Source organism: Parambassis ranga, chromosome 5 (assembly GCF_900634625.1).
Source record: "Parambassis ranga chromosome 5, fParRan2.1, whole genome shotgun sequence".
In the NCBI taxonomy this organism is placed as follows: Eukaryota; Metazoa; Chordata; class Actinopteri; family Ambassidae; genus Parambassis; species Parambassis ranga.
The window spans coordinates 8,874,880-8,900,170 of NC_041026.1; the positions used below are offsets into that span (position 1 = coordinate 8,874,880).

The 25,291-nt window shown below is 40.8% G+C and overlaps 3 protein-coding genes across 7 annotated transcripts in view; 2 read left to right on the forward strand and 1 right to left on the reverse strand.

Moving 5' to 3' along the window:
• Positions 1–5,655, forward strand: part of LOC114435587 (solute carrier family 12 member 5-like) — a 129,905-nt gene extending 124,250 nt beyond the window's left edge. The window contains exons 23-26 of one of the 3 annotated variants that reach the window (XM_028405378.1): positions 1,019–1,248; positions 1,467–1,481; positions 1,658–1,791; positions 2,746–5,655. In XM_028405378.1, the coding sequence (XP_028261179.1) occupies positions 1,019–1,248; positions 1,467–1,481; positions 1,658–1,791; positions 2,746–2,837 (471 nt within the window). In that variant the 3' untranslated portion in view covers positions 2,838–5,655. The remainder of the gene's footprint in view (positions 1–1,018; positions 1,249–1,466; positions 1,482–1,657; positions 1,792–2,745) is intronic. The other 2 variants (XM_028405379.1, XM_028405380.1) reach the window with 2 other exon arrangements.
• Positions 5,656–8,592: 2,937 nt separating this feature from the next.
• Positions 8,593–16,599, reverse strand: ncoa5 (nuclear receptor coactivator 5). Of its 3 annotated transcripts, none has more exons than XM_028406344.1 (12): positions 16,463–16,599; positions 15,743–15,782; positions 14,406–14,677; positions 14,075–14,182; positions 12,967–13,030; positions 11,230–11,451; positions 11,027–11,145; positions 10,799–10,928; positions 10,434–10,633; positions 10,127–10,331; positions 9,858–9,949; positions 8,593–9,765 (listed from the first exon to the last, which is right to left on the reverse strand). In XM_028406344.1, exons 3-12 carry the CDS (start codon positions 14,569–14,571, stop codon positions 9,191–9,193), a joined length of 1,881 nt encoding a protein of 626 aa, XP_028262145.1. In that variant the 5' UTR covers positions 14,572–14,677; positions 15,743–15,782; positions 16,463–16,599; the 3' UTR covers positions 8,593–9,190. The 3 variants fall into 3 exon arrangements, with proteins under 3 accessions (XP_028262145.1, XP_028262143.1, XP_028262146.1); XM_028406342.1 differs by having other exon boundaries at positions 10,434–10,636; XM_028406345.1 differs by lacking the exons at positions 14,075–14,182; positions 14,406–14,677 and having other exon boundaries at positions 10,434–10,636.
• Positions 16,600–17,365: 766 nt separating this feature from the next.
• Positions 17,366–21,900, forward strand: capza1a (capping actin protein of muscle Z-line subunit alpha 1a). Its single transcript, XM_028407198.1, has 10 exons — positions 17,366–17,477; positions 18,897–18,960; positions 19,052–19,103; positions 19,195–19,258; positions 19,359–19,565; positions 19,645–19,724; positions 19,863–19,941; positions 20,022–20,093; positions 20,173–20,235; positions 21,057–21,900. The coding sequence occupies exons 1-10, from the start codon at positions 17,442–17,444 to the stop codon at positions 21,195–21,197; spliced, it is 858 nt and encodes a 285-aa protein (XP_028262999.1). The 5' UTR covers positions 17,366–17,441; the 3' UTR covers positions 21,198–21,900.
• The last annotated feature ends 3,391 nt before the right edge of the window (positions 21,901–25,291 follow it).

Consider the following 25,291-nt stretch of genomic DNA (forward strand, 5'->3'; position numbering starts at 1 on the left):
GTAAAGCTGATTTTGTAAAGTCAAAGCAAGAAAGAAAAGCAAAGTCTGTTATAAGATAAAACCAAGCAGTCATGGGTGTTGCACCATGTAAACATTGATAAGTCATAAACAACCCTGTTAAAGGTTCGGTAGGAGATTTTGAAAACTCAGTGAGAGTCAGCCAGATTTTGAAAGTAAACACACGCCCCTTTCTCTCGGAGCTCTCCCCGAAGCCACGCCTCCCAATCACATGGACGCGCATTACCTGAAGATGAGGTCTGTGACTTCGGCCATCATGCACGTACCTCTCTGGTGCGCGCAGAGCAGGAAGAGAGTGACAACCAGCCAATACCGGGCGCAGGGTCCACCCGGAGGATTGGCTGATGTTTTTAGCGTTTTAGCTTCCACAGATGATTCATATTCTTCGTTTTAATGGGAAACTGCCGAACTAATCGGTTGCTATCGGATTGTAAAGAGAAGTTACACTAATTTAACAAAAAGTGCATCAGAATGAAATCTCCTACCCTACCTTTAATATACCAGTATATGAGTATATGAAGAGAAAGTATAGTAAGTACTGATGGAGGCCTCAAATGAATGTCACATGGAGGCCTACAACAAATGGTTGTAGTAAGTTCAGATTGAGTTTTTCAGACTCCAGGTTTAGACATCAGCACTGCTTGTCAATTAATGTGACTCTCACAAAGAGGATTTCTCAACATGCTCAATGATGCAAACTTTCAGCCCAGGTGAAAATAAATTTTAACATAGATGATGGACTAATGTCATCCTTCTCCAGCAGCATTTTCATTTTAAGGTAATGCCCATGATAATATGGAGTCACTGTTACTAACACACCAGCCAGGTAAATAAATGTACAGACAGCAACATGAGGCTCCTTAATCACACTTGTTCTTCCTCCCCTTTCTCTCAAACACTGTGGCTCTCTGTGACTTTACCTGCATTTCTACATTGCATTCCCACCTCATGTAATGTACATGTAAATCCACATCCGTCCTCTATTCCTCTCGTCTCATAGTCAAAGTCGGCCTCTTCCCCTGTGTCCCCCCCTGCCCAGGTTCAGCTCATCCATGACAACACCACCCCGACGAGCCCCGCTACCCCAGCCACCCCGCTGACCCCCGAGGGGGCTCAAAGCCCCGGGGAGCAGGTCCAGATGACCTGGACTGAGAAGTGCGACGGCGAGCCTGCCAAACCTCCTGGAGCAGCCACACCAGAGGGCATCAAAGACATCTTCAACATGAAGCCGTGAGTGCTCTGCAGTGTTTAGAGTTGTAAAGGTGAACTTCATAGCTCTGACAGCGTTGAGTCTTCAGGCTGTTTTCCCTCAATACAAGAGAGCGCCAAAGAAATCTTCAAAACACAAGAAGCACCTTAGGCTTCTTTACAGAATGAAAAGTAAGATTTATTAAACATGAACAGCTTCGTTCTGATGATGCTGTGTTTTTCTTCTTGCCATGCTGCAGTGAGTGGGAGAACCTGTAAGTACTGAAGCGTCCATAAACCTCATTCAGTCCATTCACTCATCCTGATCAAATCAGCCACATGAGCAGATGAGGGTCATTACAAATGTGTGAATGAACATCTGTCAGCTTGATCAGCTTCAATCAGTCTGGATGAGTCTGACCTCCTTTCCTGTCCCTTTGTTGTCTCTCAGGAACCAGTCCAACGTGCGGCGCATGCACACAGCGCTCAGACTGAATGAAGTCATCATTAAAAAGTCTTCAGAGGCCAAGTTAGTCCTCCTCAACATGCCGGGGCCGCCCAGGAACAGGACAGGTGACGAAAACTGTATCCTTCACCCGGACAAGAGAGAGGATGTCAGCGGCAGCCGCTGCCTTCCTCTCAGAGCACAGGTAATGAGATCTGACACAGCAGAGCCACTCTGGTCCTGATGACTCTCTGTGTCCCAGGTAGAGGTAAAAAATATGATCCTACATCTCCAGTTTACTTCACAAAAAAAAGATTTTTTAGGACTACTTTTAGGAGAGAACAACGATTACTGGTGCTAAACAGGCAGTAGGGCAGCCTGGTAGTTCAGTGGTTAGCACTGCGGCCTCACAGCAAGAAGGTTGCTGGTTCAAACTGAGCTGGGGTCTGTGTCTGTGTGGTGCAAACCTATTGGAACAAAGTGGACCATTTTAGCACCTTTTAGCTTGTTGTTTTCGTTCAGTTTGATAGCCCAACCATCAGGCAAAAATTCTAACACAGTTCGGCCAGCACCAACTCAACAAATGTATCTACAGTTAGCTATTTTTCCGTGCATGAAAATCAAGCCTCTTTTTATGTGATTACAAGCAACTGACAGGACACTGGTGCATATTTGTCCTATTAGCATTCATTTGTTGATAAAGCATCAACAAATGAATGCTTCTACTGTATGCTTCTACCAGGGAGCCATCTGAGTCATAGGTATAAAAGCCCCTCCCTGGTGTTGAGACGTACAGTGGCTTCACAAACCGACAGCGTGGAGAAGCTGATATAAGATTAATCAGAGCTGCAGAAAGGCAGAGAGACGTCCTTGCATGAAACTTTAGTAGCAACAGCTGAACTTTCACAAACACAAAGACCAGAAGCAGACACTGTCTCTGTCCTTGAATGAGTCAGCCAAAGCCCAGGGAAAGGCTGTGGGGAGATCTGATGATGCTTATGGAGCCTCAGTGGCTCTGCCAGAAACTGCCCAAAGAAGGTTCGGACAGCTGTAGATCCTGTTCTGTGTTTGCTTCTTTAACTTTTCTCTCTCAGACATGGAGTTCCTCGAGGTTCTCACTGAGGGCCTCAACCGGGTCCTCCTGGTCCGCGGAGGCGGCCGTGAGGTCATCACCATCTACTCTTGAAAGAGCAGCGTCCCTCTCCCCCATCCCCACCCCCACCCACCCACTCATCACCTCCCCCTCTCCGTCCTCTGTCCCACTCCTGTGTCAGCTGTGCTCCCACCCTCTCATCAACGCTGCTTCTTTATCATATCGCCCTTTACACTTTATTTCTGACAGTCCTCTCACGCTCAGCTCGGCACCTCTCTGTCAGCTCCACCCCCAGCAGACCAATGAGCAGAATCACACGCTGCTCAGCAACCAAAACTTTCACTCTCATCCAATAACCTACGACTATTGTAGGCTTTTAGATGCTCTAGATTTCTTCTTACAGAGACTTTTTTCTTTGCTTGTGTGTTATCTGCTGTAGTAACTCACACTGAGTCGCAGTCAGGAGGAGATGGTGGTAGGCACAGGTCGTTAGCTGAGGTGTGAGCGCACATGCATGTCTGTGTGTGTCTGTCTTTGTTTTTAATCTTTGCAGATTTACTTTTTTTTTTTTCTTCCAAAGACAAGTGTGGCATAGAAAGAACGAGAGCTCAATGTGCGTTTAGTTCTCTCGTGGTGATCAGACGCCTCCCACAGCGGTCCAGCCTGCTGTCTGATGTGAAGAAAGAAAGAAATAAAGACACTGCTATCCACGGTCAGGACCACCAGCTGGAGGACGGAGTAGAAAAACGTTTAGTACGAACTGTGACGTTGGAAGTGGACTGAAACGGCATGTGGATCAAACGTGCGGTATGATCTTTAACCTTAGCAACGGTGTGTGTTTATACTCCACCTGTTCTGTTACTGCCATCACTGTCCCTCCACCTGCCCTCCTTTCAACTCATTTCTTAGTGGCTGTTTATCCCTGTGGCCACTGTTAGTGCCAAATAATTTAAAAAAAAAGAAATAACAAGGCTAGCTTAGTTTGTAGAGATTGACACGTGATTAAACTGTGAATAGTGCGTTTCCTAAGCAGAAGGCTGGTGTGGGGAGACGGTACAAAGCCCCGCCCCCCCGCACCTTCCCCAACTACTCTGGAGCAGAGATTATCATCGCCAGCACCCCTCGACCCTCGTGTGGTTCACTGTAAATAATGTACAAGCTCTGACGCGTTGTTCAGTATGAGTGTAGTATTTTTGTGACATACTATAAAAAAAACAAAGCTTCTAGTGGAGAGAAAAACGTTCCTTCGCTCAGAGGGACAGCTCCATTTTTTTTTCTTTAAAAAAACAAAGGTATTTATTTAATTAATGGATTTATTTATTGGATTTATTGGATGGCATACGCTCCTGTCACTATGGTAACTGTTATTGTAACCTCGACAAAGCACTGCACATGCACTGTCCACCACTGTGCAACGAGTGAAACTTTGATGATTTCATCAAGGGGGAAAAAAAAGTACTAAATGTTATTTTTTCATCTATAGAACAAATATTTATGTTTATAGACAAAAGTTACACATATTGATGACATAGTTGTATATCATCATTCTGACTGTCATTCACAGCTATATCATCGTTTTGCCAAATTTAGATACATTCAGTGTGCCATATAAATTCTGTTGATTCAAATCAGAAAGAGCAAAGAAACAAAAGTTTTCTGAGGTGTCTACAAGAAGTGATGGTAAGAAAAGTCTCCTTATAGATGATCTAAGAATAAATGTTCATGTTGAACATCTATTGATTATTCGTCCATAGGGGCTAGTTGAGATAAATAGAGAGGACAATGGCTTCTGTAGCTCTGACACTCACGTTGTCCACAAGTATGAACTCTATGCAGTAGACTCTCCAGTAAGATTTTATATCCTCTAGATTGGAAACGATTTGAGCCACACACACACACACACGTCCCTGTCCTGAATGACTTGTGAGCAAAATCATATATATATATATATATATATATATATACATATACATATATATATTAGGTTTGAAAAGAAGTGCATCTTGGAAGGAATGTGCAATAGGTGAAATCCGGACTCATGTGATCATGTTATTTATTTTTTTACACATATATTTTGTATATGTAGATTTCGTAAGTCTTATATATACGATCCAGAACCATCTCACTCCTGACCAAGGACAGCTGTCACTTTATGTTCCTGCTTCCTTTCTTGAAGAAACTGTTTTTGGTCACTTGCACTTGTAGTAGAAATATGACTTATAAATAAACACGTATATATATGTATATATATATATACATATATATATATATATATATATATACATATATAAATATACATTATATACAAATATAGGGAAACAAAACAAATTAGTTTCTAGAACTATTTAAAAAAACAGTATTAAATGTTTTTAGTGTTGCTTGAATGTCGGACCATATGTTGTGAATGCTGCTAGTATTGATAGATTTATTTGTACTGTAAATAGAGAAATCAACATTAAAGACATTAAAGTGAAAAAGGGTATAGACATACATATCAGTGGTGGTGGTGGTGGTGGCGGCTATCTTAACAAGACAAGGCTGTACCTGTATACACTTGGCCTGTGATGTCTGGACAGGGTTATCTTTAACTGTTTATTATTAGAGAACTATTACTGAATACCTTGATGCAATATTACAACTAAAGGGTCAAATCCTCCACCCTTATATTATCTTTTTTAAACGGAAGAAAATTCTCTTAAATGTTGCCAAAATGTTATAAAAAAAAAAAAAAACAGAATGATTATTTCTGGTTCATTTGATAAATGTTGCTATGTGCAAAAAGAATTTTAAAAACACACCTACCTTTGACACCTGTGATACTTAAAAACAAGCAGCCACTCCTATTTTGCGAAAGATGTTTTCGGGGGTTGTTTATCGCTCACGCCGTATTTTTTTTTTTTTGAAGAACGCGGTTATTTAAAGGATCGTCTCTGACAACATTGCCTGCATCAACTGAGCCTTTTCAATTTCTTCAAAAAGAAAAAAGAGATATCTCATGTTTATTGGAGACGTTTATTGGAAATGAATTTATTTATCCAATTATAAATGTTTTATAATTACTGTTTGCATGGTACTATGTGGCAATATTTGTTTTAGTGGTTTCTATAGTGATGACTTACATGTTCAAGGTGCAGAGACGAGGTGGTGGTGGTGGTGGTGGTTGTTTAGGAGGAGATAGGAACCTGAAGGCAACACGGTTAGACCTTGAAAACAAGTCTTTTGCAAAAAAAATAAGAAAAAGTATGAGTTCACTATATTGTTACTTGTTATATTTCAATCTTGCTGAAGTAGTCTTATGTAACGTAATAGGAGATTTTGAGTTTGCGATTAGACGGGCCTTAGGAATGGTCATTTCACCTTTGTAAATATATTTATCACTTAAGTCAGAGACACTGTAACCAACTAGTGTTGTCTTTTGTTGTACACTGTTCTATCACTGTGGACAAAGTCTTAGAGTTTTGTAAGATTATGTGCAATACTGTCCTCACTTTTATTATGATTTTTTTCATTTTTGTCACAGTTTATTTTATTTATTTATTTATGTATTTATTTATTTATTGACTACCTGGAGGTGTCAGCAGTCTTTTGCTTCATCAAGATGTTTGTCACCAGGTCTTATAGGACCATAAAGATCTGAAAGTGTCCAACCCAAACGTGGCTGAGACAGCAAAGCACTTTACACTGAGGGGGGACCACTCTGTGACAGGATCAGTCTGCAGGAGTGGGAGGGGAGGGAGGGAGGTTGGGTCGAACAACAGCCAGCCTGACTCATATATCCCACAGTGATCTCTGGTGGCACAAGAGTGTATTACAACCAGCTGTGGCAGTCTGACAGTTCAGACTTAATACAAAAAGATGATCCCTGCAGTTATTGAAATGCGATCATTCAGAGACCAACCTGCTGATTCTGTTTACATCTCATCATCTGAGCATTTCCTTGGATGTTCTAGTTAAGCATGCATCACATTATTTCCTTTCTCTTGCCAAACTTCTTTAAAAGAATAATAGTAACTGTTAAATTTATAGTGCTTGTCACTAAATCTGTGAGGTGAGCCTTCCCAGAATACCCCGCCCGCCTGCCCACCCTATCTGCTCTCCTCACCCCTACCCCATTGTCCCAGATTCCCCTGGTCTCCCCCATCCCAGCCACAAAATCCACCCCAGCTCTGTATTTTAAATGTGATTGCAGTATAATTCTGAAAAATGATCAAAGAATATAAAACTCGCGCTTCCAATTCTGGTTGCGGCTCTGCTTGGGCAGCGCAGGATAGTCCACTTCAGAAACCAGCACGTCCCTCTTACCCTTCCTCCTTGCCCCCACCACCTCCCCCTCTGATCCATGATTTAGATCAGATCCTTCGCCTGCACAACTGTAGCATGAGACAAACCTGCCGGTGATCATTACTCAGTCTCCATCCTTAAATGGATATAAAGGGCTCTGAAACACATCTGTTACCGGGTTGAGGAGGCTGTCCTGTTAACCAACAGAGGAACATAAAACAACTATAATCCCAGATTACTGCAGAGAGGGCACACGCAGTCTGTAGCTGAAACAAGATCGTACCGTCAGTCAGACCTCTTAAGACGGACAGAGTGCACTTAACATTTCACAGTCGACCCTCCTTCTCTGGGAGTCAGATGAGGAAAAACTCAAGTGGCTATCCGTGCAGTGCAAGCAGAGCCCCACTCCAGTTATGTTGTGTAACTCAGTGCATGCATGCAACTACCCTGAACAAGGTGTATTGAAAATATATTGGGTGTTTGTGGTATAAAAGTATTTTGTTTATATCAGTTAGAAACTTTTCTTTCTTGTAGTATGCTATTTTTTTTTTCCTTAGGACTGGCCAATCATTGTATCGGAGATAAATATAATACAAGATTCTATTTTTTAATGGTAGATCTGTTCCTCTCTCATTGTGTTAAACTTTATCTGCAGATTACCAAAGTATATTCAGTTAACTACACAGATGAGTGTGAAAATGTGTACTCCAGTGAATTAGATGCAAAATAATAGTTCTTAGAAAACTGTAGTTAATATCAGTTAAGTGAAAATATTGTTTCAATAAGGTGAAATATTACAAGAGATTTTGTTGCTGCCTACAGTTCACCTGTTTTCAGTCACCAGCTGTGGTTTTAGTCAGTGTGTGAAAATATTTCCTCACCTAGTCTTATGTAGGCTTTTAAAAATATTTAAAGGAGATTGAAAAGATACAAAAACCCACCTAAGAGGATCTCATGTTGTATCTTTTTTGTAATGTGTAATATTAACAGATGGATAATTTATAGACTGTAATTTGACTTCAGTAAGTTTCAGGTCCCAACCAAGGAATAGTTGACACCAGAGTTTTTTAATAAACAGTCATTTGTTGGCTTTAAACTTTGGTTGTTGTGTAAAATTTGAACTGGTTTAGGCCTGGCCAGTGTTCACTCTTTGTGCTAAGCTAAGGTAGCCTACTACAGATGTTACTTAAATCAAAGTGCTTTTCTTTAAGCCTCTAAAACTTAATTTCCGAAGTGGAATATTGCACCGTCCAGATTTGTTTTTAATCCACTGGAGTTGTGGGAAACATTTTGTATGGATGCTTGGAAAAAAAAAATGTAATGGATGTAGATGATATATACAGCATACACACAAAGACACACAGATTTCACTAATATGAAAGTTCATTCTGAACCGTTGATTATTTTTTCCTTGATACTGTACCTAGTCTTATGGTAAAGCCGTAGTGTGTTCCTTTCAGTTCTGTGGGAGTGTGTATGTGTGTACATGTGCACTTGTAACTGCTGGGGGCGGGGGTGGTTATGGGCGAGGGTGGGAGGGGGCTACGTGTAAATAAATCAAATACAGTTAGTGTGGAGGTGTTTATTTTTTGTGTCAGTGTAAGTTAAATATTCTAAAATAAAAAAAGACATGTATTATTCTCTATTGTGATTCATGGTACATTTAAAAAGAGGAAAAAGTAGTTTTATCTTGCATTTCAAATGCTTATCTCTATGGCTTCTGGCGATACCCGTTCCATTTTATAGATTTGTCAGCACAAAATGCAATAAACCAATACCATTTTATTACAGCAACTGTGTCCGAGTTGTTTTTTTTTCTTTAATTATTCACGTCTTATTAGGACAGTTTTACAAATTAAAAGACACTGTGCAAAACTATAAAACAAAACAAATATTGGCTGGATAAGAACTAAGAAATCCATCAGGAAGCTCATACCCTCCTTGTATAATTTATTTAGTCAAGACTCAATAATTCTGCCTTCTTCCAGGCAAAAAAACTGAAAATATAGACTGTTAGGTGGTTTTAACATGTCATCAAATTTAAACACAATATTTTGGGGGAAAGAAAAGGTTAAAAGCTTTTACAAAACATCCCTACAGTCTACCCATACAAAGCACTGCACAGAAAAAAGATGTGATGTCTACGTCTAGCAGAGGGAGAGTGGTCAGTAGTGTCGGGGATACATGGAAAGAGCCGGGGCCTGGCCCATGCTTGGGGCTTGTCTCTGTTGCTGCTGAGACGCTGCACTGCCCACCAGGTGATTGAGAGCTGGTCCACTCTGAATTAGTGTGTCGAGAGCTTTCTGGACACTGGGGTTGTCAAAATTGATACCTGATGTAGCAGCAGTGGGTCTCTGACCGGCTGGTCCGACCGCCATGCGGCCTGGCTGGGGCGCATAACCCTGGGCTGCGGCCGCAGCTGCAGGAGGGCCTGACATGACTGGGCGGCTGGGGTTTGAGGAAGAAGGCTGAGCGAGAGAGCTGTACGCATGCGACTGAGCAGTGACAGAGGTAAGGGTGGAGCCACCAGACAACGGCCCGGAGCCACTGTTAAACAGACTGAGGATTTTGGCCTGCAGCTCCTGCTGGTGACTGGGGTTGGCTGAGACGCTTGAAGCTCCGGACAAGCCGAGGTGAGACTGTGAGGCTGTGTGAGCAGAGAGAGATGAAGACACGAGTCCTGCAGCTGAGGGTGGAATCTCATGATGTACTGCTGGTGGAGCTCCAACGTGGGCTACAGCTGTACAGATACGAGGTCACGTTATAACAAAAAACAGGGCAGCTTCCTTATTGTCCTTTAAATTCCACGATGAGACATAAAAACACTCTTACCTCCAAGAGGATCTGCTGTGCTTCGTACCAGACGAGCTCTTTTGTCTTTTAGATAAGCGATGAGACTGTCCAGTTCTTCTGGTGTTAAAAATCTGCCCGCAAACACACATATTCATCAGTCCAATGACACATAAGAACTGTGACAGTCAACTTTCAACTTTCAATTTTGCAACCTAAAACAAATTGACGCAACATTGACTCAAGGCAAAATTTCAGGTTTAAGGTGTTACACAGCACTTCTAATAAAGTAAAGAAGCCAAGTCAGATACCTGTTTTCAGACAGGAGAGTGATGGGGGTGAGGACTGAGATGGGGTGGCTCTCTCGGTCAGCTTCCCTAAGTAACACATCGTCTGCCATCTTGGCAGCCTTCCTGGCGATCTCCTCGCGTTCTTTTTCACGGGTTTCAATTTTGTAGGCGTCATAATTGTGGGCAACCAACATCATGGCGTCCTGCATCGGCATGTTTCGATGCTCTACAACAGTACGCACAGCATGAATGGTATAATTTAAAAGAAAACAAAACAGAGCGCACTAGAAAACTTTGTTACTTGGTACGCATTGTCATGTTGAATTACCTTGAGGCGTGCCAAACAGGATGTTGACAGTACAGGACCGGTGGACCTGGTGTTGCTGGGTGATTATGATGGCGAAGGGGGTGCGTGCTCTGCCCACATCCTCCAACGCCTGGGTTAGAGACACTTCTGTGTTGAGGAAAATCAGATCCACCACCATTCCCAAATCACGGACCTTCCGCCCAACCGTTTCTGCATACTCCCTACAGTTGTTTTTGAAGCACACGTACAGGCAGACACAGACACACAAACACAGACACACACACACACACACAGGAGCAATATGAAATAAAAACATGCCATGTACTGGTTGTATATTTACCCACTCTTCATCAGTGTTCAGTGTGCAGAGCAGAGAGTGGACATACTTTTGTGCCTTGTTGACAACAATTACAGAGCAGTCAACAGGACGGTCTGTGTCGTGACGCCGCTGGAGTTCTTCATAATACTGTCGATACAGTTCATTACGCCGGCGCTCTTCTGGCCGAGCCCTATCATCTACAGTGAAGGGTAGAGGTGAATTTTTCAGGATACATTTTCTTTCTTTTTTGCAATATTTTTAATCAAATAGTGATGAAAATGTACAGCGCACATACCCTCTGGCTCACGGCGTCCATTCCAGGGATCTAGGTAAGGATCCCTGTAGGCCTCCTCCTTTCTCCTGTAATAGCTCTCTGCACCACTGCCACTACGGTAGTATCTGTCATACTCATCTCTGTAGGACAGAAACATTTCAGGTTTAGACAAAGCCAAAACACTTAACTCTGGACAAACTGCAAATGGACCGAGTGGCCGTCACCTGTATGCAGAATCCCGCGGGCCAGCTCTGATATCCTTGTCTCTGCTCTCTGAGCTACGGTACCGGTAATCAGAGTCACGAGGGGGGGCACTTGACCTCGGTTCTCTGCCCGAGTCCCTCCCATCTCGACCATCTCGAGGGTCCCGTCCATCCCGTCCGTCGCGCCCATCACGTGCATAAACAGGTGACCGAGACCGAGGCCGGGATTCTCCGTAAGGGGCCCTGAGAGAGATGTCATCAATTACTCCAAGAACCAAGAAAATTTTATCTGTCTAAAATTCTACAGAGTATCCAAGTGAGGACAGTTCATAAACAGTTAAAAAAAATAAAGTAAAAAACCAAGTACAAAAAGAAAGCAGTTTCCTTGTTTGCAACGCAGCTAGCACAAATTCAATCCCGAGTGCGATTTGTCCCAGAAACGATCTCTAGAAACGTCCAGTGCTTTGTGATGTTAGGCTGAGAGCCATTTCATGTTTGATCAAAAATATAAAGCCTACTTTAAAAATTCATAACTTCCAAGGATGTTTATTTTGCACATTCAGCTCCAGCGCTTTTCAAACGTCAATAGGCCATATTTTCAAGTACTAAATCTAAGGTCAGAAAAAATAAGCTTCTTTGAAAGTTTTATAACGGAACTAAATTTGTGCTGTACGGTTTAAGGCAGGATCCTTTTTTCTCCTCACTCATTCCTTGAATATCGAGCAAAACGATGCTTTTTCAGCACAAGACCCACCTGTTCATATGTTGATCTGCTTGCCGCTCGTAATTAACTTTGCTCATGTGCCACAAAATTGAGTTTCAAGTTGAAGAACACACCCCAAAAAGAACACATTTGTTGCTATGAATCTGTTTTGCGTCACATTTGCAGACCCTCGGATATGTAAGACGGGGCTTTATTTGTAACGGGCGTGTGTGTGTCGAACAGTGAACCGACCAGCTCAGTTTTGGGATAAAGGTACAATATTCCTGTACATACTGATTTAGAAGGGACATGGAATTGATAGCATCACGTCGTGTCCCAACACATTTTAAAAGAAAATGCAAGAAGTCAAAATGAATTCCTCAATGTGACCCTTGCAGGACTCCACCGAATATTGCGCGTTATGTCCAACAAAAAATAAGCAAGTGGATCATTTTGAGATAAGTATAATACATTTTGTGTTTTGGATGCGCATTATAGTAAAAGGTCAAGAAATGTAATATAATTTTTAAAGGAGAGGAAGGGGCTAGGCCCATCTCCAACTAGAAAACACGGGTGTAAACATCATAAGTTCAATAAAACTCAGTCATGACAGTTTTAAGACCAAAAGGATGGGTACAAAGCAGGAACGTTGATGTAGCTGTTTATAGCAGTTTCAGGTAGGACATTTAAGGCAAGGACATAAACCTGCTTATGGCAGGGTGAGAGTAGCATTACATTTACTTCCACCAGAAAGTTGCACCAGAAGACATGCGAGGTAAAAATCACTGGTGCTTCCAAGCCATACAGTGAAGAATCTTTGAGACAAAGACACTTAACGGCATCCATGTCTCTTTTCTTTATTTCAATGAGTGAAATACTGACCATTCCACAAACCATCACAACCCATCTAACCGTGTGTCAGCCTTCATCAAAGCAGACTTCACCTTTGTTGAAAGTTACAGGTCAGGAGAAAGAGGTTAAATACGCTTTTTTGTTTTGTTACCGACACCTCTGGTGCGATGGTAGTTCTTCACACCCATTTCACGTTACTTTACCTTCTTGGAGGGCTCTGCTGGGATTGAGGTTTAGCTTGTCGTCGCTCCACTGCCATATTTACATCTGAAAATAAATCAATCCAAACGTTGAACATAACAGTGACAGGTAGCTCAGCTTAATGCTGCGCAAAATGAAGAGGCGGCGCCAAACACTCGTCGATCCAAATGAAACGGAGTGCCCGGATCCAAATTTAAAAATCCACAAAGGGCGCAAAATCCAAACGGAAATTGTGTTGCCAAATGCATCTAATTGAGTTACGGATGAAAGAGAAATTCCTCTTCAAAATTTATAAGGGACTAGAAAAGCGTGGAAGTGCAAAGTTAGATTTTCACACTGACATTTGGCATTCAGGAAATCCCCAAACCAGACATGTACCACTTTAAGTGACACAAATCTGTGTTGAAGAAAATTCCACACTGGGGGTTACAAATAAAACAAGAGATGTACGCTTTGCCAGAATTTAATAATACACTTGTTTATTTGTATAAGTTGTAGGTTAAATTATACAGTCTGGACGTTTTTGGCAAAGATAAAACTCTTTTTTTAACGGTTGTTAAGATCACGTCATTCACAAGATGCAGAATATTCCATCATCTAATGTTAATCGATTGGACTATAATTACTCTAGCTACACAGAACATTAATCTACAAAAACTACCAGTACCAACATTCAAAGAGTTTATTTGCATTTTAATAACCAAATCCAAAGACGTACGAGAACATTATCATTATGCCCATTAGGGATGCACAATGATATCAGTAGATATCGCCCAAAATGATCATCATTGAGGGCCAGATAAGTTGACACTGACTAATACTTTGTGTGTCCTCAATGAATATGCCATTATGTTGGAGGAAGTAAAAGAGGGTCAGGCTTGTCTAGAGTGTGCAGGTTGTCAGAACTGCCTCTGTTGATAAGATTGAAGAATACCTGCAGCTGGAATTGTGGAACTATATGTCCATATTATGTAATAGGTCAAAATAAGTTGGCCAATATCAGCATAAATACATTGTGCATTCCTAAAGCCAGTCAACACATCAAACTAGCCCTCACTCTTTCAAATGTACACCTTGTAGGCATTCAATCACACTGCAGTTAAGGCTTACCTATTTTATAACCTTTATATATTCGACCCTTTTGCGCCGCCTTTGCAGCTTCGGCTTCCTCAACACGTTCAAATTGTACAAATCCAAACCCGCGAAACATGGAAACGCCTGGAAGAGGAATATTTTAGGTGGAAAAGATGTTGGATTATTTTGAAGAACATTTTAGATATCTATCTAATTATCCATTTAAAAAAATATCAGTTGGAACACTGCTGCATTTCATGAATTGTAAAATATTTGAACAGCTATAACATGCAGGGATAACCTGCTTGGGTTAAATTGCAAATGAATGGAAATGAGCGATGTTTTCACTTAAGTTGTGTTTACTGACCGACTACTTTTCCATACGGGCTGAACAGGTCTTCCAAATCCTTCTTTTCCATGTCAGAGGTTGGCAAATTCCCAACAAAAATCCTTCTCTCCAGATCTTTAGGATCACTACTGCTGCAGGAGCGTGAACGCCCTGGTGAAGGGCTACGGCTTCTTCGTCGAGACATGATTAGATCCCAAGGATTACTGATGTCTGTCTTCGTGCGTCACAATTGCTTGAACAGGTTTGGTTTGGTTCGATCGCAATTAAGTGTCTTTAAATTGTCCTCAATCCTGAAACATGTCAGTGAGTTAAAAGAATCAAAACCAAATTCCTTGAAAGGATAAAGAAATTTAGTGGAAAAAAGTTGCAGATCAAAATCACAGTTGTTCAGAGAGTCGAATGGTGCAGAAAAACAAATTTAAAATAAAAAAAAATGTTGTTTCAGCGCTAAATTCTTTAAACATGTAGCCATTAATATATACGCACGACACAGCAGCATTTCATATTAGAACCGCAAAAGAATTGTTCTGAAATCTGACTGGACAGCGCGCAGAACTTTTTTCAGCGGGTTCGCTGCTTTGAAAACGAAAAATGAAATTGAAACATTTCTAAACCACTAAGAAATTTCAAATTTTGTTTGTTTGAAATATAGGGTCCAGGTATTTTTACAGGTGGCAAATTCCCATGTCAAAGAATTATAGAGCTCATCACTGAAAAACCATGGGCACACAAGTATTGACGCATTGAAGCATTCACTTCGATTTTTGTTCTGGACAAAATGCAAAATATCCATGCGTAGATCGGTGAAGATACGGAAACAAAACACGCGCAGCAACAACTTGATGGGAAATGCATCAAATTCCCCCACTGTGCATAATTTTAAATTGGTGATCAAGTGAAGCCCAAAACATTTCCTACGAAACAAAACAAATAAAAAGTTAAAAGCTCCATCACGAAGTTTAGGAATCACGCGATCCAAAAATATGCCCCGTAAGGCAGGAGGCATTTCACTCACATCAACTCGTTTGAATCAAAATGCAATCGTCTTCTCCTGAAATGGATGCCACCGTCTTGAGGAAAATCGCATTGATCGAATTTAAATCACAGACTTGCGGTCGCTTGGAAAATGCCAAAATTCAAACGCATCTTTTTTTCCCCAAATGAAGCAAATGTTTTTGAGAGTCCTTACAAGAAATACATGTTTTAAAGATCCTACAATATAAAATGACTTCAAGAAAAGAAAATCTCTAGAGCCGATGCAGAGATGTAGAGTACAAACTGACATGATTATGTTGCATTATATCTAGACTATGGGTCATTTAAATATGATATTAAGGAAGCAGCCTGTTACATACCTTCACTTGAACTTGACTGCCCAAGATGATTTAGAAAAGTCTAAAAAAAAGAAAGAATAAGTTACTATTTTACATATTTTCTGGAATGCATTTCCCCTCCTGGGGATCAACTAAGCATGTGTTGTTGCCAAAACCCCTAGGCAACAACACATGCTTAGATTTTGAAACATGTTTAGGTCACTAGAACCAAGACAGGATTAATTATTTACTTATTACGTCGATTACGTTTGTTACAATTCATACATTTCAAATAGCACGAGGAACTGACTTGTGTGAGCTAAAGTGTTTATTCTTTGTCGGCTTTGTTTTGCTTAACTTATGGGACACAACAATAAACAGGCAAAACATTCGACTCAAAAGCCACTACAGGTTGTAGCGTTATGCTAGCTAGGTTAAGCTAGCCAACTAGATATCGACTAGGAAGCTATACTATCCACAGCGCCTGTCGCAACGAAAGGGGCGCCATACACAGAACACAGCTTATTTGCCTTTAGGAAAAATGTCAACATTTAAGATTACCACACATATTTTACACCCCCATCCTTGGTTTAATAACAGTTACGTGTTCATGGCGTAGCTACGCAACTAGCTAGCTAGCTAGTTGGGGATGCTAAACTAAAAGAGCATGTTTCGCTGTTTTTTTGTTGTTCGCTACATTTTGATAAACGACTCACTTCAGATCTAGTTGAATTAAGAACGACGCGGTAACTTTTCATTTACCTCCAGTGAGTCTTTTATCCCGGTTTTTAATCAACCACACGGACGACCGCTTCTTTCCACAAAGCTTCTTCTTGACTTCGGCTACGGTTGCTGGCAGGAAATGAGCTCCTCTTCCGCTGCTTCTTCTTCGTTGGTTTTAGGCAGACTAACCGCATCTCTAGCATATTGTTGCCCTCTGCTGTTTACAAGGATCTCCTCCACGATGGAGGGGAGCTTCATAACCTTCCTCATCTCAGAGTAACATAAAACATCTGAAGACGAATTACTTTATTAAGCTGTTGGACTTCTTTCACTTTCACAATGTATATTATCAACAATATTTAATATATAATAGGCCTAGTTTCAAGAGCAGTATTTCATAATTGTTATTTTTCAGTCTGTTTCTGTTTGATATATAAGCCTTTATTTAAAAAAAAACAACTTTGCGCTGTATTTATCTGAATCTTAGGTAGTAAATTATTGTTCTTGTTCTATATTATCACTGTTCTTTGTATTTATGCCAACGCGTCTTTCTTCGTCATCATTCTGTTCAACGGCCTATGCTGGAAGCGAGGAGGGTTGCCAGGTTGGGGTATTGCCAGCCAGAGTTTGTGGCTGAATAAACGTGGCTGAAAATATTTGTATATTACTATGTAAAAAAAATAAAATAAATGTTTGCGTAGTATTGAGTTAATGTGTCAAGATAACTTCCAAAACATATAAGAATAATTTACTCAATATAAATAAATACATAAATGTCTGGTCTCATGCAAGGCGTGCCACTTACAATTGTTTAATATTTGTAAATGTGTTTATTTCCTTCACCCCTGTTGCTTCGTTAGCGGTAAATACTTTATTATCGGGGAAACAGGAACATTTTGTCCCCTTACCGCTCACACGGCGTCGTTTTCCGGATTGGGCCGTCGCTCTGTCGGGAGGAGTCACACACACATATCTGGCAACATCCACCATCGCTTTGTTAACACTTCATTGAGCCAAGATGGCAGATTTCGATGAGCTCGGCGATGAAGAGAAGGTATTATAATAACACAAATCGTACTCTAACTGTTCTGTTACCTTCTAACTTTACTCCTGAACTGTAGCAGTAGTATATGAGATTGTTAGCTTGTAGCATGAAGAGCGCAGCGGGCCGTTTTAGGTGTCTGCTGGTGGAGCTAGCTAAACCAGGGCAGTTGTATTTGACAGCTCAGAGCTGAACCTTGCTTGTTTCTTGTGTTCACAAATACGTCAAGTAAATCATCTAATATGCATGTTTCTGTCAGCTTTTGATTAGTAACCACTGAAGCATATAGCTGTGGTTGGTGTCTGATTTAGCATTAATTTGTAATACTTGGCTAATGCTAAATCGAGGGAAGTAGAGCTACTTCCTGCATTTACAGTAAGGATAATGACAGAGCATCTGTAGCCTAACACCACCCACACCCACTTTTTTCCTGTCTTTGCTTTCTTTCTAAACTGGTGTCGATAACATCACAAGTGTAAGATAGTCACACATATGATCAGCATTAGTGTGGCTGTATGTTTGTATGATTTGGTTGACAGATGCTGTGCTCCTGCTGTGCTCTTGGCCTCGTATTGACTGGTGTTTGCTGCTTGCATCAAGCTCCAACATGTTGTAAAATAACTCTTTGCATTCCTAAAGTGGCTGGTGTGGCAGCACAGAGCAGCACACCTCCCAGCAATACCTCAGTGAGCCATTAAAATAAGTGTCAGTAAGTCTGTCTGACACCAAGGCATGTTTGAAATGTAACTTTAATAATAAATAATCTGCCTCCTGACATTAAGGTTGAATTTTGAAGTTGGAGAGTCAGTGAGTGCTTTCTGGGGCTCTGAAAAGAGGAGCTGCAGCAAAAGCAGGTTATTCATTGTATTGTCCCGTCCCTCTGCCCTTTCAGCAGGACAGCCCATTTGTAGGTCAGCGCCTGGAGGCTTTAATAACCCCGTCTGGCTGACAGACGGCATCGCTGGCTCACCCACGCTGTAATGTAGCAGTGACATTAGGATGTGGAACTGGTCAAAGCTGTGAAGGTCACAGATTTTTCATGAGGAAAAAAAGGAGGTTATGGTGACCTTTGCATGCACAGCAAACTTTAATATGTGCAGCCTGAGATACAGTCCTTTTACGGTGTTACCTTTTGAGAGCGGCAGTACCTGCCACAGGCCCTTCACTCTTTGGCTTTGACGCCACACATGCTTACACATGCATACTAGCTGCTAAGAAAAGCCCTCGGGTGTCATGCACCGCCTGCCATCTAAGGAGTGGCCGAAATAGAGCCAATAAGCCTGCAGCCAGTAAAGTTAGTCCTGCTCTCTGTCTCACTCTAGTGGGTATTTGCAGTGTTTTCACCTGTCAAAGACACCACTCTAATAAATAGAAAGCAGCTAATCACAATTTTTTTTAAGATTAATGATGCAATGTTTTGTTTATTTCTAGGTGCGCATTGCTGCTAATTTTGTGATGCACGCTCCTCCGGGAGAGTTCAACGAGGTTTTCAACGGTGAGCTTCATTTTTCTGAGCGACATTTTCTGTGCCTCCTGCCTGCGTGGTGTGTTTGAGATTCTTATCTTATGCCTATTGTGTTTTTCAGATGTGCGTCTACTGCTCAATAATGATAATCTTCTCAGAGAGGGGGCAGCTCAGTGAGTTTCCTGCTGTCATTTCTTCCAATCAAGCTGAATAATAATGTCATACATTTGCCTCCAACTGATGGTTATATTTTCTTTGGTGTAGTGCCTTCGCCCAGTACAACATGGATCAGTTCGCCCGTGCCAAAATTGACGGATATGATGATCAGGCAAGCCTTTTTTTTCAGCTCATGTCCTGTATTATCTTGCTTGGGTGAAGTTCCTCAGTGACAGCATTTCTTTGTCTCTGTTGTCTTTTTGTCCCTGCAGGTTCTGATAACAGAACATGGAGACCTTGGTAATGGCCGCTTCTTTGACCCTCACAACAAGATCTCCTTCAAGTTCGACCATCTGAGGAAGGAGGCCAGCGACCCCCGACCACACGAGGGTGAGGCAACTCTCAAGTCATGGAGAGACGCCTGTGATTCTGCTCTCAGGGCCTACGTCAAGGAGCACTACCCCAGTGGAATCTGCACGGTAAGAAGTTTGCACTGTAGCTGCCATGTTCAGATGGAAGCACAGTAAATCACCCACTCACCTTCTTTATTTGCTTCAGGTTTACGGGAAGACAATCGATGGCCAGCAGACCATTATCGCTTGTATCGAGGGCCATCAATTTGAGCCTAAAAATTTCTGGTAAGTTGATATAAGAGGATCATGATCTCTTTTTAAAACTTCCTAATGAAATTCAACCTGACATTTTATGTGCAGTGTAGAGGTATTAATGTGTTTGGGTCAGTTTTCAAGCCTACTGTTCTTCACGTCTGTTACCAGGAATGGTCGTTGCCGGTCTGAATGGAAGTTCAGTGTCTCACAGTCTACAGCACAGGTGGTTGGAGTTTTGAAAATACAGGTACGTTGATAAATGGGAGGTTAGTTTCGAGTTATTGGTGTGCGTTGCTCCAGTTTTTTTATTTCCTCCGCTCATCTCAGGTACATTATTATGAGGATGGAAACGTGCAGCTGGTCAGCCATAAAGATATACAGGAATCACTGACGGTGTCTGTAAGTGTTTTCACTTCTCTGGAGTTCTAAATGTTAAGAATGTCTTTTCAGTTTTAATTAACCTACTGATGTTTGACAGAATGAGACCCAGACTGCCAAGGAGTTTGTGAAGATTATTGAGGATGCAGAGAACGAATACCAGGTTTGTAAGAATCACCTCCTTTATAAGAATAGAACTCATGGAAGAAGTGCGCCATGTACAACACAAGGCTCGGAACATAGTAGCACAGGGTACAAAAGTACTTTGCAGTTTTACCATTATTTCCATTTCTTTTGAAGATCACTGGGGAAACAAGCCACCAATATCCTGCATTTATGTTCAGTGGGAAGGGGAAAAATTACTGTTCATTCCCGGGTCCCAAAACCCATGGGTGTCATGGGGGTTTATTATCTCTCATGTGTCTACAGTAACATACTGTAGCGTTGCGGGGAGCCCAAAGGAAACTTACCAAATTCAAATTAACCCACACTACAAACAAATTTAACAAAAAAGACGGACTCAGAAATGCTGTGAACAAGTTATTATTTTCAATTTATCAATAAAATTATAAACTAAGGCAGAGTCCAAACTGGACCAGGAGATTCAGTTCCATAAAAATCAAATTTCAGCAGCCTATGTCAAAGGAAATCCAAACTAAGGTTCTGGGGGGGCCACACAAAGTCCTCTCACATGTCCTAGAAAGCCACCACCACTCCACTTGCACATCCACTGCATTATTACTTTCCTTTTTGGTTGTCGAAGAGCACTCAGGTTGTCGCACCCACTCTCCTGTGCCTTTGAGCCATGCTGTGGCGGTGATTTTGGGCAGTTGGTGTGGGTTTTGGCCTCCTCTTCTTATGCACTCTGTTTTCTGGCTTTTCTCCCTCTGTCCTCTGCTCCCAGTCTCTCCTGCTGCTGCCACACACTCACACAGGTACACCCAGGTCCTAATTACTCCTGCTCCTCTTTTTTTTTTCTTCTAGGTGGCCATCAGTGAGAATTATCAGACCATGTCAGACACCACCTTCAAAGCCTTACGCAGACAGCTCCCTGTCACTCGCACCAAGATCGACTGGAACAAGATCCTCAGCTACAAGATCGGCAAGGAGATGCAGAACGCTTAGAGGGCGGAGTCTGCTGGGGTTATCGTGTGTGAGAAGCTGAAGCTCGCGCAACATAACGTACTGTACATCCAAACAGTTTCCTTTGAGCACTAAGAGAGGGATGCCTTGGTTTGAATGGAGTGGTCTAACCGTTGCTCATCTGTAAACAGTATACTCTTTTTTTTTAATCAAATAATGCCTTCAGTGACACTGTGAAAGTTTGGGTGATACTCTGCCATTCAAATTCTCACATACACACAAAGTTTCTGATCCCTCAGTGCTCATCCTCCCAAAACACCTTTGATTTTTCACGTAGCGAATAATGTACACTTTCTGTATAACATGACTAATATTCTTTGAGAGCTTCCAATACCTCTATAGCTATTTTTATTAAGAGAGGACAAGTACTGTATGCAATTCGGAGCGTTATCTGTCCGGAGAGAGACCCGAGAGCATCGACATTTTCTAGTCAAACAAATATCCCGTGTATGTATATTTATGCATTCCTCTGGTTGCAGTTGTAACCAGCAGGCATGCCGAAACAGCTTTTTGTCTTCCTTCTCGAAGTTCCATTCTTTTATGTCTCTCTGTCGTAGAGCGATCCTTTAACCCTGGACTGATAAAGTATTGGTGTCCTCTTGCCAGCTGTTTGCCTTTAGCTTGTGCTATATTTTTTATACAAACTGTACATTTATTATTCATTAAATAAAAAGACTGCACCAAATCTTATTGTCAGTGCATCTGTAGGTTTTTTTTTCAAACAAAGCAGTTGTTCCAGATGTTTATTTGAGGATTTTGTTAGTAGCTAATCTTTGATCAGATATTTTTTTGCAGTCCACTGTATAGACCTGTCTTTGTCTCTCACATTTGACAGTGGCATTATCCAAATGTATAAACGCAGCATCTAATGGCCACCATATCTATTTAACATGCACATAGAGCCTTAGGCAGTGATATATCAAATATTTGACTGTTCAGCATGGCTCCTAGTGTTTTAATGTTATATTTTTAAAAAGTCTGAAATTATTTTTGAATATTAGCAAAAAGTTTTTGCTACTAGCTGCAGGTTTATCAGTAAATCTGGCTTCAGCTTTCTCATTTTATAAATAACAAAAATCAAAACATTAAACATATTACATAAATATTGCCCCGTATGGTTTGAAGTGATAAAAATTGCAATCCCGATATTAGAGGTCATTATTTAGTTACTGATGAAAGTCATTAATTAAGAAACAAAATTATTTATTTCATGCTAAATTAAATAAAGTAATTACGTCAGGCAGCAGTGGCTCAGTGGTAGAGCAGGGTTGTCCAATAACGGGAAGGTCCCAACTCCTCCCTAGTTGGTGTATGGCGCTCTTTGCTGGGCTGCCTTAAGCAATTTCCCCATTGTGGGACTAATAAAGGTTTCAAATTAATTTAAAAATAAAGCTTAAAGCTATAATATACTGCCTTGTGCACCTTGTTGTATTTACAGTATCTGGAGCCTGTTTCATGAAAGAGGTTCAGCAGACTGAGTTCATCGATGGAGCCTCGATAACACGATTCAACGTGGCAACAGACTGAAATAGAGCCCCGCCCACTTTCCATTTAAAACGCGGTCAGACAGTTTGAACCACAGGTTTGAACATAATTCATAAAAAAACTAACAGCTGCAGCAGGAGGTTATTTATTACTTTAATAATACAACACATGGAACCATTCATTTATTTTCATGTACTGTAGCTGCAGCTGAAAGACCATGAAAGCAGCTAAACATTAAATATATACATATGATCAAATTAGTTAAGTATAACATTATGGCTTTCCCTATTTAATCTGTCATATGTACACAGTATTGACAGCAGGGTCATTGCAGCATGCTTAAAACAGACGGGCACCTGCAAGTAAACTTAAGTACAAATAAAAACAAAACAAAAACAACATTTAGAACATTGACTAATTCAAATTCTGTAAAATTAGTGTAAAAATCAACACAGAAGTCTACAGTTGTACAAACAAGAGACCCATTGTTAAGATCATGTTTGTCATTTTAACTGAAAGCAGGGACAGGGTCTGTCACACTTGTGACAGGTTAATTTTGCCGTACTCTTTAACATTAATAGTTGCAGAGAAAGCACACTTTTAAGGGGCTAAATCAGTGAAAAGGAAATAGATACTAAAAATAAGCATAGCATTGAAACATTTGTATTGGAAATAGACTGTCATTTAAACAAGCATTAGCACTGAAAAGTCATTTAAAAACAAGACACTTGCATTTCAAAAACTACTAACTTATAATCTATTTTACAAAGTGGCACTTGGGACAAGAGAGACACTACAAGGATGTAGCAGAGATGGGGCCAAGTCGCTGTTTTGCAAGTCACAAGTAAATCCCAAGTCTTTGTCATCAATTCCTGGGTCAAGACAGACAAGTCCCGAGTCAATATTGGCAATTTCAAGTCATTTCAAGTCCTTTTAATCCTAATCAAGTCCTTTAATGCAAGTAATAAAATACTGAATTGGCAGTTCATCAGCAGTTTGTCACACATTTGATTACAGTGGTGGAATGTAAGTATTTGTACTTCGTTACTGTACTTTTTTATACTTTACTTAAGTAAACATAATAGTGCATACTTTATACTTTTTATATAATTTTTACATTTTGCAGCTATTATCTGTACTTTCTACTCCACTACAAATTTTAACAATGTCTGTAGTTACAAGTACATTCATGAATACAGTTGTGTTCATACAGCTGTGCTGGACTGATGTGAGGTCAGACATGAAGGTGGTGTCGTGCTGCGAGCTGTGTTTCTATAATAGTCAAATTAAAACCTAACATTTTAATTTGATATAATTAAATTACATTAAATTAAAAATGAACAATATAAACAAAAAATATAAAATAATATTATATCCAAAATAATACACTACAATATACTGCTCCCCAGTGGCAAAAAAAAAATATGATGTCTGGCAAAGGAAGTTATAAGTATATTCAAGTTATAAGTACTATTGTGAACAGCAGGGGGCGCTGCAGCTTCTTCTTCTTCCTGGCTTTTGTTAATGATTTAATTACAAACATTTTATCATTCAAATATTTTTATTATCACATTTTTATGTGATTTTTTTATTTTGACAGTTTTTTGAAAAATCTTGACGTTAAATTCATTAATTAATGCTTTAATGCTCTAAATTTATGTACCCTTTAAAAATGCAAACAGAAAGGAAACACAAAGAATGAACAGGTCAGAACCAAAACAGGAGCACAGTTGCAGCCCCTACGTCAGTTGGGGGTTTGTGGGAAGTGTAGTGCTGTGGATGAATGCACAGTTAGTGGGTTAGTGTTCAAGGGCATGTTATGAATGGAGCCAACAACACAAAAGTTACCAGCACACACAAACACACAGGTTTTTTTTAAACATGCATATTAGTGGCCTGCTGGAGGTCATGTTGCAGGGCACTGGCAGTGTGCTCCTCCTGTTTCGCCTTGGAGGAGGTAGCGGTCCTGCTGCTGGGTTGTTGCCCTCCACACCTCCTGGTATCTCCTCCATGCTCTGGACACTGTGCTGACAGACACAGCAAACCTTCTTGCCACTGCTCTCATTGATGGGCCATCCTGGATGAGCTGCACCACCTGAACAGCTTGTGTGGGTTGTAGACACCACCTCATGCTGCCTCTAGGGGTGAGAGCACTGGCAAAATGCAAAAGTGATCAAACATCAGGCAGAAAGGATGCAGAAGAACTGGTCTGTGGTCAGCACCTGCAGAACCTCTGCTTTATAGGATTTGTCTTGATAATTTTTATTTCCTCCTGTTGTCTGTTCCATTTGCACAACAGCAGCTGAACCTGATCCACAATCAGTGTTGATCCGAACTGGACAGGCTGATTTCAGGAGTGTAGTTATGTCCAAGTTGAAGGTGGATTTGGAGGATTCTCCATAGACTCCCATGTTTAAAAAAATGGCATAAATTGCTTAATATTTTTTTAAAAATATAAATAAAGAAATAAAGAGGGTGAAGAACAAGAGTTTAATTGCCTTGCAGCGATCAAACTAATGAATTTAAAACGGACACACAGCGCTTATCTGGTGATTATGTAACAACAAGGGAGTGTCATCAAATACGTGTGC